Here is a 13,509-nt window from a genome sequence, read left to right as displayed (position 1 = left end):
AAGTCAGTGAAAATTGGTTTGTTTCAGCACAATAAAACCTTCTTTTTTTTTTATGAAGCTGCTACATTCAAATATCAGAGAAATAGGGTCCATGCATCACTGTCAGAGGCTACAGCAACAAACAGAGCAAAGGTAAAGGGGATGTGTCTCATGATGCAGCATAGTTCAGTCTTCTAACCAAATTTATACAGATAATTATAAGTTAAGAGAATAATGACCAGAAGATACCGGCTCACGGCCAGCTGGACGGTTAAAGTGGAAGCGCAGATCCCCTCAGCCGAGCCTCGAGGCAGAGAGAACGAGTGAGACGGGGAGATGGCGTTAATGAATTGAAAAATTAGCCACACTGATTATTTACGCCTGCTCTGTCTAATTGCAGTTCGAGAATGAGATCATCACCAAGCTGGATCACGAGGTGGAGGGGGGCCGCGGAGACGAGCAGTACAAAGTTCTCTTTCAGAAAATGTAAGTGCTGATTAATGGGTCGGATTACGCCTGAGCCTCTCGCAAGTTAGGTAATGCTAATTGCAACATGGCACTCCTCAAAATAATCACAGTGTGCTGATGATCACACGGCTGTCACAGCTTGCCTCTGTGATATTTGCTTCACAGTTGGACGTTAACTCCGCTTTAATGTGCACAAAAAGAAGAAGATCGTTTCTCCCCGAAAGCTGCAAAAAGTCTGTCAATTTCCAACTGTCAAAGAACATCTTGTACATGCTTCACATTTGTTTTTCTCTCTGCCCTTGGCTTCTCTTCCTCCACGACCCCAACCACAAAACCACACACCAGCTTACTGGAGCACTGCAGGAAGCACAAGTACTTGGCCAAGACGGGCGAGAACTTCGTCACTCTGGTGGTTCGTCTGCTGGAGAGGTTGCTGGACTACAGGACCATCATGCACGACGAGAACAAGGAGAACCGCATGAGCTGCACTGTCAACGTGCTCGTAAGATGGCTTATTTTTTCTCACGTCTCAGTAATGATGTGACATGTGTGAATATAAATCACATTGTTCATAGGGCATTAGGGTCAATAAAGTGTCCATAATGACGCGCCACACAAAAGAAACAATAACAAGCACATGTCACGGTGTGACATTTCATCTTCGAGCACTGAAATGTCAATTTTCGGTCTCATGTGATTACTGGCATTGAAAAGACGACTTTCTGTCAGTGCTCTGTGCTCTGTGACAGCAGAAAGTCTCTACATCTCACGCCGCAAACTAAAAACACATCTTTTCCGACTATGCCTTGAATAAAGAAAGTAGCACTTTAGTAGCACTTAAATGGCACTTACTGATAGCACTTTATAGTTTGGATTTCTTGAAGAAATTGTACTTTCTTGATTCTTGTTGTTCTGAGTTTGTACTCATGGTTGAATACACTTATTGTAAGTCGCTTTGGATGAAAGCGTCAGCTAAATGAAATGTAGTGTAGAGCGGCGGGACACTTAAGTCAGCCAATTTACTCGTCTTTAGTGAATACTTAGTGTTTTCCTGCTGTAACCGAGGACATTTGTTGTTTATCCATATTTTACTAAATTGAATTGTCACATTGCCAAATTGTTCTTTTAAAAATATTTATATACAAATATATCTATAGCACAGTGGTTTCAAGAGTTATGCAACGTAAGCATGATACGCTAATCCAGCATTGTTGTAACCAAATCCATTTGAATGCTCTCTTTCCTTCCTGCAGAACTTTTACAAGGAGATAGACAGAGAAGAGATGTACATCAGGTAAGTTCTGTCCAGTCGTGTGCCTGTTAAGCATGTTCATATTCCTTTTGAAGCATTTATACACACCGCTAGAGAACTTCACACATGCATTATGAGACTGACATTCAGTTAAGTTACATTTTTACTTGCCTAAGACTTATTTCTGTACATTTGGCCCTTTTCCACCACAGCCCTTAGTCCCCAGAGATCCAGAATACAATATTAGTTTTTGTTAAAATGCATTTCCCCCTGCTCACCCATCCCACCTTTCTGTCTAGCTTTATTTGAGGTAAATCAGGCTGTCGAAACACATCAAGTCCAGCGTAGTTAACTTTCTGTCTGTTGTGTAGGTGTGCGAGGCCCGCCCAGACATGACCCATAAATCATTTATTTTTTCCCTGCCAGGTACCTGTACAAGCTGTGTGACCTCCACAAAGAGTGCGACAACTACACCGAGGCGGCCTACACTCTGCTGCTGCACGCCAAACTGCTCAAGGTACACAGACACAATATCAACAGCAAATAATTGCAGAAGCACGCTCTCGTAAAAAAAAAAAAAACTTCAAACAGAACCCAAATACACTGCTAAGCTGTCAGGCATTTAACCTCGGGCATTACGCAAAGTGTGTATCTGTGAATTTGAATGTGTACAGGATTTCGAGAGATAAGGCCACATCCCTTTAATCCCACCGTGGCATGAGATGGCTACTAAGAGGGCAGACTTGCTGAGCAGCTTCTTTTTCACCTTGCGTAGTCGATGCAAATCACGGCCAGTATCTGATCTTTCGTGAAGGAAAAAAAAAGAAGCTCCGACATAGTTTAAAGCAGAGGATAAAGCAGCAGCAGCCACCGGAGGTACTCTGGGATAAAGATGTGTTTTTACTGTCCTCTTTGTCGTCTGAAAACGCAGCATCCTCAACTATAAATCACGTGGTTCAGTGCCAGGCACAGCTGGTTTAGGGTGGAAACAGGGGCAGGTTTCCACCACACTTCCTGCAATGATATCTCAAATTAGATACATAAATATGTACAAGCTACCACCAAGCGTATATTTTTAAGATCCCACCTTTTTGTTTATGTAGGCCTGCTCTCGAAAGTCTTTTTTTATCTTTCCCAAAAATATATCGCATCCGCACACCGAGCTCCACACACAAAGAGCAGCATTGTCTATTCCCAGTTGGGGTTTGGTATACCCTGAATTTGGAGTTGTTCCTCTCTGCCTTTTATCCAAAACGGTTGCACCCAACAACTCATCAGTATTTGCATAAATAGCTGGCTGCGTCAGCCTTTGTGCGCGTCCCGACAGGGGGAGAGCAGGCTGTGACTGAATCACATTTTCCTCGCTGAGCAGTCACAGTAGCATGCAGGAGTTGTTTTTGTGATTATCATTTTAATTCTGCCCATCTCTCAGCAGCTGTGGCATTCCTGATCATACCTTCAGAGAGGGACTCGCTATTATATTGTTGAAATTGGTTAATTTTGTTCCACCAGAGTCTGGATAAATCCTTTCTTCTCCAATAAGCTGTCCTGTGTCATCTTTGTCCTCCCTTTGTGTAAACGAGCTTGAATGAGAATGGATGACGGATGCATAATTCTGCGTCCACCAGCGGTTGTATAGTAAAACTGGCTCCTGGAGTAATAATTAGACCTCCAGTGGAGTCCCTGCAGCCGTATAATAATGGTTGATGAATTTACGGCCCTTTGTGTTCTGTCAGAGATGCATCAGCACTTTTCTTCTGTCGATGCAGGGTCACCAGCCGTCCATGAATAAACTGAGACCCTTTCTACCCTGTAAATGCCACAGTTCAGCTGTAAAGGAATCAATAACCTGATCCAAAGCCTGCAGGCATCCCTCTTCATGCCACAGCAACAATGTGCAGAGCAATTACTTTTTCACACATCTCCAGCCGCGGCTATGCAAATTCCTTGGCTTTGCTATTCAAATCTGGCCCGGCTTACAAAACTTTGGTCCGGTTTTTCACAGAGATCTTAACTCCTCAGGTTACTCACAACACCAATTAAAACTGTCTGGTAATGAATCGGTCCTGGCAGCACACACAGGATTACGGTTCCTCGACACGGAGGCCAATCAGATTGTCCATCGCCCTGTTAGCCAAGCTGTTCTAGCTTGTCAGAAAGCTCATTATTCTCCATGCTGATGCATGATGGAGTACACGGTCAGCACAAAAGGATACCCTGCAGTCTTGTTTCTTTTTTTCCCTGCATCACTCTTCCTTGTCTGCCATTCTTTACAAAAATCAAGCAAAATGTGTAATGAATAAGATTACGCTGCTGCGTGACTCCATTGTATCTGAAGTTTATTGTTAACAGAAGCATAAGTGATGCTTACTTGTGGACTATTCTGGGTTGTGCTAAATACTATAACAGCGAGTATTCGCCATGGGTTGCACTCATGCTCTCTCTGAGCCATCGACACATGTCTCAAATTTCCCTATTGCCCTGTCAGAGTGCAGGGCCGCTTTAAAAAGAATTACAAATCAATCTGGCCCATTTGCATTGGCTATAACTCAGTGATTGATTTCTTGTCCCCCGTTCCCCTTTTTGCTCTGAATTGTATTGCCCAGTGTTAACCCCGGCGCTAACTTGTCCTCTGCAGTGGTCCGACGAGCAATGCGCAGCCCACCTGAACCAGAGAGACGGATACCTGGCCACCACTCAAGGACAGCTTAAGGACCAGCTCTACCAGCAGATTATCAATTACTTTGACAAGGGCAAGGTGAGACACACACACATTGTGGAACACACACACACACACGCAAAAGAGTGGTCATAATCATGATAAATCGTGGACTCTGAGGATGCTATTTTTAGATGCTGTCATCTCTGTTAAATACCTCTTCTGGCATGAGGAGGCAGGTTTTGAAGAAGAGCCGCTGACTGGTGGTTTCATATTCCTTTTCTACAGAACGAGGATTGCAAATAATCCTCTTCTTTTAGCTGATGCTCTTCTGGACGAAGCCGCATATCAGACCACACAAGCATTAATGTGGCTCTTTTGTGTTGTCCCCTATTCTACCTTTCAGAAAACCCTTTTTTCCTTCTCTTCCTACTTGGGTATTATCTGTATGATACCCACGTAAAGAGAGCAGGCCGTTCACATGCACCTCAGTTTGAGAAGCTGTTCTACTTGTGGACTGTGCTACACTTCTGCACTCTTCATATTTGGTTCCAGAGCAGAGGAAAAGGGGTTTTCAGACTGTAAGCTAAGCCTGGAATGGGTCTGCAGGACTCGAGCCAAAGCTTCTCAGAGAGGGTGTCCCAAGACTGTGCATGTGTCATCAGTGCTGGGGTGCAGCCGCCACTCATGGTTCACTAGCCAACTGTCACTCAGCGGGATACTGCCAGGGGACGAGAAATTGAAAAAGCCTTTGCTAAACATAACACACACACACACAAACAAACCAACCAGAGTAATCAGGAAGTGTTACAATGGCTTTATCAACTGAGGACAGTTTCTTTGAGTGTCATCAGAGTCATCTCCCAGATGGTGTTGCCACCACCACTCTCGCTGATGGCAGGCTGATCTGAGCAGCAGTCTGGACTCGGTCTGCCTCCAGCCTGGCCCGGATCAGTTCAGCCTAATCTAGTCTGTCAGGAAGCCAGTTAGAAGCCCTTCAACATGTTTGGTATCTGTGACACCACTCCACTGCATTGGATGAGTCTCGGTGGGAAATCCATCACTGTGAGGATGTTGCTTCCCCAGAGAGGATGGCATTTGAGTTGTAATGTTTTAGATCAAAGAAGAAAACAAAAGTGAACAATATTGACTTGAAAATACAAAAATGCTTATATTGAATACCTTGGCCTGGAAAAGATAATTAGTTGTATTCAGCTGGCTGAATAAAAGACCAATTTATCTCCTCTTGAATCTTGATAATTCATTAATTTGCTACCTGTGTCTGTTTGTGTGTGTGCCCAATAGATGTGGGAGGAGGCCATCATTCTGGGAAAGGAGCTGGCTGAACAGTACGAGAATGAAATGTTTGACTTTGAGCAGCTCAGTGCATCCTTGGTAAGAAGTATACATTTTTGTTTAACTTTAATGCCATTTATCACAGTTCAGTATGCAGACTATTACTACTCTAAAATTAGACATTTTGAGCACTTTGACCTGTGTTTTTAAGAGGGAGAAAATGATGTTGTGACTTTCAACCAAGATTAACTTTTCAGAAGTGAAATTTTTAACGACAACTTAAAAAAAACATAGTCACATTATAATTCTTAAACGGTCAAAAGTCAGTGAGTGACCGGCAATTATGATACTTATAAAATGCTTTGAAATGTGTTATGATTATTGTTATAAAGCATTCTGAATATTTCTGAGTGCTCACAACTAAAATCATAGTGTTATATGGTGATTGATGATTACAAACATAAGTATGTTTATAATGCATTATAGACATGGGGCGTCATAGAAAGTGCACCGTGAGAATCACCAATAAGGACCAAAGAAAGGAATCAGTGTCAGTGTTTCCATGCCAGTGAATCTTTCCATTGTTTCTCCCAATAGCGGAAGCAAGCCCAGTTCTATGAGAACATCGTGAAGGTCATCCGGCCCAAACCGGAACACTTCGCTGTCGGCTATTACGGGATGGGCTTCCCCTCCTTCCTACGCGTGAGTACACCCCCGCACACGGCTCACAGCACAGCGAGAGTGAGCCGCTTGTAAAACATATGATCAATAGGTTTACCAGCGCTTGCTTGGTTCTCAGCCTCAGCCGTCAATGCGTTTGTGCTTCACACGTCTCGCTCCCTCAGGTTTTTGGTTTGGTTTTGTCGAGGACTCACTTGTTAGACATCCCACCTCGTCTGGTTTTCACTCACGGTTCACTCGCTCGCTCACAGAAAAGAAACGTGAATCGTAAGCAGCTGTTGCTTGTGTGGGCGATAGAGAGGATCCAGAAATAATGTGCAGGCCGGATGGCTGGCGGAGGACTGAGAGCTGTGAATTAAGAGTTAAGAATCTGTTTCTCTCTCCTGGTCTCGTCCTTTTCTCGTTCGTGGTCTGTGGCCACCTCTTTTTGGCCGTCTCCTTCATATCGATGGCCAAAGTGCAAAACCTCCTATCTGCAAAATAATCCAGGAAAAGTGGGGGGAAAACCGCCTATCTACACTTTGTGTATTTATTATATTTTGTATTGTATATTGGGTTTGCTTAACAAATAGCATTCTGCAAGAAATCAACAGGTTTCTTTTGTATTCTCAAAAAAGTTATTTTTGCTCTTCGGCCATCGATATGTATCTAATATCTACCTGTTTTTAGCACGTACGATAGCAGTCACTCTGTTTCTTGGTCAGTTGGTCATTCCTACAAATCCCCCCATCATCCACCACTGCAGGACATTAAGCCATAAAGACCGTTGAGGTCAGACCCCGAGAAGCACCCCTGCCTTCGATGGTCCGATCAAAATGCCGATCACGCGGCAGACGCTGCCTTTAATTCCGTCACCTGAACACCCTTTTCTCCACGCCGTGAGCGTGGCTTGCATCACAAGGTTCTCCCGTCGCGGCCTGCACAACAAAGCCTGCTGCAAAGTGAAAGGAAGTGAAATGGTCACATTGTAAATTGCTTTAGGGGGGCCGCTGCTGCATCATGGGTTATAATTCCAAATCATTCAGACCGGTGCTAGTTGGAGCTTTACTTTTGAAAGTTCTTGCAAGTGGTGGGGCTGTTCATTGGAAGCCACCCTGATCTCTGAAATGACCACTATTAGTTGGCCATTAATCATTAGGAATATGGGCACGGAAACTGAATAATCACCCCGAAGTCTATTTAGAACTCCTAAGTATACTGATGTGTATTTCCTCTTTAAACATCCTGGCTGGCCTTGCACCAATCTGATCACGGCTTATAGCAAATTTAGCATGCGGTCAACAGATGTTTAATATCTGCTTCCTGGCTCATTCAGTGTCTTCGGTTTGACTGTGTACATATCAGCCCTCTTGGCTCTCTGTCGGTGAAGGGTGTCCTGCTCTGTCCACATATCCGTTTTTATTTAAACAGTAAATTAAATTGATAAAATGTTTCTTTGTGGAGCTGCGTTTGATAGGCTTTCTCCCCCACCCCCCACGTCTATATGAAATAAATGTCAGTGCTGAGGGTTTGTTTGCTTTGAATATATCCCGTATACATCATCTGCCATGCCACTGAGTGCGTTGTCTAAAGGTGTGTTGTATTTTACACAAAAGCGGCACAAAAAGTCCTCACAGAATGAGATGTCGTTAAAGTCAAGTCTGGAGAAGGACCGTTATCATTTGCCCTTTTCATTCTATTACGAACAACAGCGGCCGCTCGCTGCTCTCCGATCTCTAACCCCTTTCATCTGGCGGGGCAGAACCTCCATTACAGACGGGGCGAGCCACACTCGTCTAATCTAACTGGCCATTTAGACGACCGTCAAAGGACCGCTTTGAGCTCTCTTTTCTTTCTGCTTTTCATTATTTATTCTGGAAGCTGTTGGATCTTACCTGAAATAACCAGGGGCGATATTTGTAGCGTTTCCTTAAGCTACAGTGGAATCAAGGTTGTGTACAAGCTGGTCTCAAATACCCAAGCTGGTAAATATTACACACAACATGTTATCCTTATGGAGAGCAAGTCTGTGCTTTTGCATTACGGCCTTCCCATCGTCCTGCTGTAAGGGCTCTATGTGTGCATGCATGTTGATATATTTCATAATCATGTTGAATGATTTCTGCGTGAGTACACAGGGAAGTGTTCAAGTGTGGGTTTGCTTATGGAGAGGAATATAGTTGGGTGGGTTGTTGTTTTCACGCCCCGTATTGGTGTTTGTGTTGCAGCATCGGTGCGGTGTCCTCAGGGAAAAGTCAATTATGTGAGAAAATCAATACTCTGATAAAGGCATTTTGTATCCACCGCTCTTAAGAATTGATTATGTGCTTGATTCAGCGGCTTATGATTTATTAGTTGTTAATGTGGTTCGACACAAGGGTACTCGCTAATTATAAAACGCTCGAGAATAGATCACGTCATTTGTTTAGATCTGCAGAAGCAACTAAGCCATTGGTCCCATTTATCTACTTTCTTCTTCTGTAGTTCTGTTTGTTTTGTTTCCATTGGACGGTATGATTAAATTACAATTTATATTCTTCTGTTACTGACAAAACAAACATTGAAAAGACATGCACTTATCTTTTCTTATTCATCTTAAATCATCATTTCAACCTTGAAAGGATCGTAAAGCTTTGACGCACGACTGAAAGCTTCTGTTGTCTAAAAAACATGTTTCTGTCAACTTTTAGATGCATTAAAGGTATTCTCAGTACTTCAAAGACTCGACAATTAATTCTCTCATTGTACATCCAGTCTGCGTATTTCCCTTCTCCTCCCATCAATCCTAAACTTTACTTAATCCCCGTGTTTAGTTTCCTGTGAGCACTCTGCTTAAAAAGCAGTTGAGAGTGTGTGAAAGTTGGTTTGAAATATGTATCCTAACGCACAGCATTCAGAGCAACTCGGTTATGAGCTGTCGCGCTGTATCATTCAAAATGCTCCTCAGACGGACCCCTGAGCCCACTCGGGGAGATGAAGGAACATTCCTGGCTCGTACATCAGCGGCTCTCTGGGCATCCTTTTCAAAAGACTTGTATTCATTTTGGAGGAAAGCAAGATTGCCTTTTTTTAATCAGCCTTTGTCTGTTAGATTCTGCAATCGATTGAAAGAAAGCGTTCGCTTATGTTTTTCTGGGAGCGATCTTGTTGTTTTCCTCGTGGTCGTTCTCCACAAATGTTCAGGATAAGTATATCCAAGGAGTTTAAATCCTCAGTGCATACTTGATAACAGTGCAGCTATATGAACTAGCACTGCTTCGTCACTCGACTTTATGAAATTGCCTTTCTTCCCACTAGCCAAGACATAAAAGACCATTTGAGCATGAATTATTATCTCAATGACAGTGATGTTCCTTGCCAGAAGTAGCCGGTGTAGATTTGAGGGTAATGAAAATGAGAGTTGTGACATTGAGATTACTGTACGCACGCCTGGAATGCTCAACAACACCGTGAAAATCCTGCTGTCCTCCTTCTGAATAAGCATACAATCCACAGTGTTGCGAAAAGATTGGATGTCCTTGAACGGATTTAAGTGATTAAGAGAAAAATATTGAAAGGAAATCCTGCCAGAAAGTTTCAGCAGTGTCTAGTCGGGCAGATTTGTCGGATTCTTCTGCAGCGAGAAGGAATGAATTTGGAAATCAGCCGGCTTTTGTCAACTTATTTGTCAAAAACAAATTTGAAAACGGCTCCCCGGGCATGTTTCACAGCTGCAGTTCCTTTCATTCGTTTGGGAGTCGAGTGTGCCGAGCATGAGCGTAGGGCTCGCAGTGAAGAAAGAAGGGAGTTTCAAGAGAGGAGATGGTCAGATCCACCAGAGATCAAGCTGTTGGGACGTGAAGAGGGCCCGTCCTCGAGTGCCAAGATCTTACCACACTGGTTTTAAATATCAACACTCCGGTGGTTTGAAGGCAAACTTCATCAATAGCTAGTTAGCAGCCATTGTAGCAGCCATTTGCAGTCTGTCAGTGTCCTGAAACTGAAGTCCCCCCAAAGCGAGCCCACTCAGCTGGGGTTGACTAATCACGGAATCAATGCCAAGAACTTTCTGTCACCCTCATTTCCAAGTATTTAATATGATAATGTATTTTCACCCAGCCACAGCATCGGGCCGAGTAGGTTTACAAATGAAAGCCGCCCGCTCTCATCCATGTGACTTTCTTTAAATATTTCAGTTTTCTCATTGTCCCTGAATGCCATCATTGAATGAATGCTTCTGGGTCTAATCTTTTGTGAAATGGTCTATGAAATGACCCTGAGTGAGTGCTGCCATATTGCTTTATTCATAAAATGGGGACAATGTATCTTTTGTGTGCATCAGCATAATGTCTTAAAATGTTCACCTGCTTTTATTTTAGATTTTGTGTTTTTTTTAGGTTTTGTTTTTTTAAGCCACATGCATTGAAATTCAGGGATCTGGTGGACTTTACGACTGCACAAACAATGTGCAAAGCAAGAAACATTCACATTTTTGGCAATATACAGAAAATATTCGTGGACAGAGAGAGGAGGGTTATAACTAAAGAGGAAATGTGTGTGAGCTTTTGGAATGAACTGCAGAAAGAAATTAAACAAAGTAAAAAAAGACAGCTTAAGAAGATGTACAACATATGTAATGCAAGGTACAGAAATGAGGATTTGTAGCTTAGACTAGAGAAGATTTGTGACCTGAAATATTGAATTTTACTGATTGAAAGTCTATTTTCACCATTATTTCTCAGTTATTACGTTTTTTTTTTTTTTTTTAAATGTACATATTATATTTCTATCGATAAAGACATGTTCAGAATCAAGTATATTCAATTCAAATGAAGAAATGTCTCTCGGCCTTCATGTCCAAAGTCTCACTCTTGTCCGTCTTGTCCTTCATCAGCACAAGATGTTCATCTACCGAGGGAAGGAGTACGAGCGCAGAGAGGACATCGTAGCCCGTCTTCTCACACAGTTCCCCAACGCGAAAGAGATGACGACGACCACGCCGCCCAGCGAGAACACAAAGTGTTCTTCTGGACAATGTATCCTCACCACCAATCATTAATTCAACTTTAACTGTTGATGTTTTTTTTGTTTTTCTTGCTTTTTATTTCACTTTCATGAAGAGTACATACTTTAACTGCCTTTGCCTGTTATTTATTACGTCAGACAAAATGCCTCGCATGTATAAATCAAAGCTTTATTAACTTATTTAGTATAAGTTACCGCAAGGAACCTTTAACTGGTTATGAAACTGTCTCCATAAGAGCTGGACCTCCATAAGCAAACTGGAGCGTCAGTGAGAATGCACAACATGAGTTATTTATAGTAGCTTTAGTTTTGTAAATTACAACTTATTTTTGTGATTTGGCAACAATTTTCTGAAACAATCTCAATGTAAATGTAAAAAAAGCTGATTTCCTTGATGTTCCCGCTGAAGACATCCAGTGTTTTACGGTTAAACCCATCCTCGACCTGCCTGCCAAGTTCCAAAACAAGCCCGTCTCTGAACAAATAGTGAGGTAAGCGGGATATCTCTCCTCATTCAGTCCACTACATTTGACAGAGTGTGTTATTCAAAGCCACACAGCACGCATAACATTTTTCCCGCGTGCTGTGTTGAGGGCCCTGACGGTGAAAGCCCTTAAATCCCGATGTAAATAAATGTGCGTCCATGTGGAACAAACAGCGGTTGACCTTCTTGTCGTTCTCCTGGTTATTGACTTGCACCAGCCATCTGCTGCTGGCCGCCGCCGCCAAGTACAACATTGTTCCTCTGACATCATTAATACCTTTTGTGTCGCGCACCGGGGCCACAGCAAACAAGCGGGGCCCTTACCCGCTCGCTTGTTTGCCCAATCTGTACGCCGGCCGTGCGCCGCGTCAGTCGGCTGTGCAAATTCACTTTAATATGCTACCCGCCGCATCAATGGACGTAATTAAAAGAAGACATTTACTTTAAAAAACCTTGAGGCAAAAAGTACCTGCGCACTGATCGTGATCCTGCGCCGCTGATCACATCCCCCTGCAGCGGCCTGTTGGCTTGTTTGGAGCTGTGTCTGAATGGAATATGTAACTCTGTTAATAGCCCAGACTAGACAACCGCGTTTCCGTCTCTGTTCTCTGGGTTTCTTTCTCCAGCTCTCCCCGGTTGTCTCTCTCCGTTTTCTCTCATTTATTTCTTTCATTTATTCAGTGGAAAGGATCGGCAGTGCATAGCAATGAGTCTGAGCTGTTTGAGCCAAAGGGTCACAGCAGCAGGCAGAGGACCCCCTTCTGACCTTGGTTTGACCTGACCGTGCTCCTGCATCCTCTCTAGCCCGCCAGCTAACAACATGTAAAAGGCTTAATTGGGGTAACTCGGCTGATTTAAAGCTGCTTGATGAATCAGTTTAATACATCTGAATCTCAGAGGCTCCTTTTTCATGTTAATGCTTTGCTTTCTCCGCTAATCTGGGACTGGCTCTCATCATGTTTATCATTAAATAGCGTGTTGCCCTTTGTGACCAAGGATAAACGGCTCAAGTACCTGTAAGACCTGAGCTAGCGCGCTCTCTCTCTCTCTCTCTCTCTTTCTCTCTCTCTCTCTCTTGTCACAAAGGCTTTGTGTGGTCTGTTCATTGGCTATACATAGACAGTCCTGAGTAGAACAACTTCAAACATTGCAGCATCGCATATTGCTGACACTACAAACATGAAAGGGCAGAGGTTTTGGATCGGCACTGATTTATTTTATGTTAGATTCATATTTGTTTGCTAATAAAGGCAAAGCATGCTCTTTGAAACACATGATGTATTGTTGAAGGCAGTGGTTCTTAAGCTTTTTTCAGTGATACCCCCTAACCAGTGCAAAGCATTGTTGGATAAACAAAAATATGTAATACACAACGCTGTTGTTCCAGTATTTACAATTCAGTTTATGAACTAACACTTATATTGTATTGAATATGTATTAAATAACTATTTTTAAAGGATTTTTGAATGGATGCTTATTTTAAATATAAATCTCTTATACCCCCTGGAATGCCTTCATTTGAGAACCACTGGTTTAAGGGATGCAATGCAATATGTGGATATGTCTGTATAGAGAGAGTGAGTATGTGGGACCATGTATCCATATGTATGTGCTCAGACGGCTGCGCCCACAGCCGCCAAGCGATGCCATCGTTTTCCTCGTGTGAAATGTCTATTAACCTGATTTGGAAAAGTTCATCCCCACGAG

At 42.9% G+C, this 13,509-nt stretch overlaps 1 protein-coding gene across 13 annotated transcripts in view; it reads left to right on the top strand.

The window, feature by feature from the left end:
- dock1 (dedicator of cytokinesis 1) overlaps window positions 1–13,509 on the top strand; it is a 163,002-nt gene that overhangs the window by 130,414 nt on the left and 19,079 nt on the right. For 10 of the 13 annotated variants that reach the window (XM_079213915.1, XM_079213909.1, XM_079213906.1 and 7 more), the window contains 9 exons: window positions 380–465; window positions 793–949; window positions 1,701–1,741; window positions 2,126–2,216; window positions 4,338–4,457; window positions 5,664–5,753; window positions 6,252–6,356; window positions 11,188–11,329; window positions 11,728–11,809. In XM_079213915.1, the coding sequence (XP_079070041.1) occupies window positions 380–465; window positions 793–949; window positions 1,701–1,741; window positions 2,126–2,216; window positions 4,338–4,457; window positions 5,664–5,753; window positions 6,252–6,356; window positions 11,188–11,329; window positions 11,728–11,809 (914 nt within the window). The remainder of the gene's footprint in view (window positions 1–379; window positions 466–792; window positions 950–1,700; window positions 1,742–2,125; window positions 2,217–4,337; window positions 4,458–5,663; window positions 5,754–6,251; window positions 6,357–11,187; window positions 11,330–11,727; window positions 11,810–13,509) is intronic. The other 3 variants (XM_079213917.1, XM_079213914.1, XM_079213907.1) reach the window with 2 other exon arrangements.

Source organism: Taurulus bubalis, assembly GCF_910589615.1.
Source record: "Taurulus bubalis genome assembly, chromosome: 2".
In the NCBI taxonomy this organism is placed as follows: Eukaryota; Metazoa; Chordata; class Actinopteri; order Perciformes; family Cottidae; genus Taurulus; species Taurulus bubalis.
Note: the sequence above shows the minus strand (reverse complement) of the source record. Positions and strands in the feature narration are given on the sequence as shown.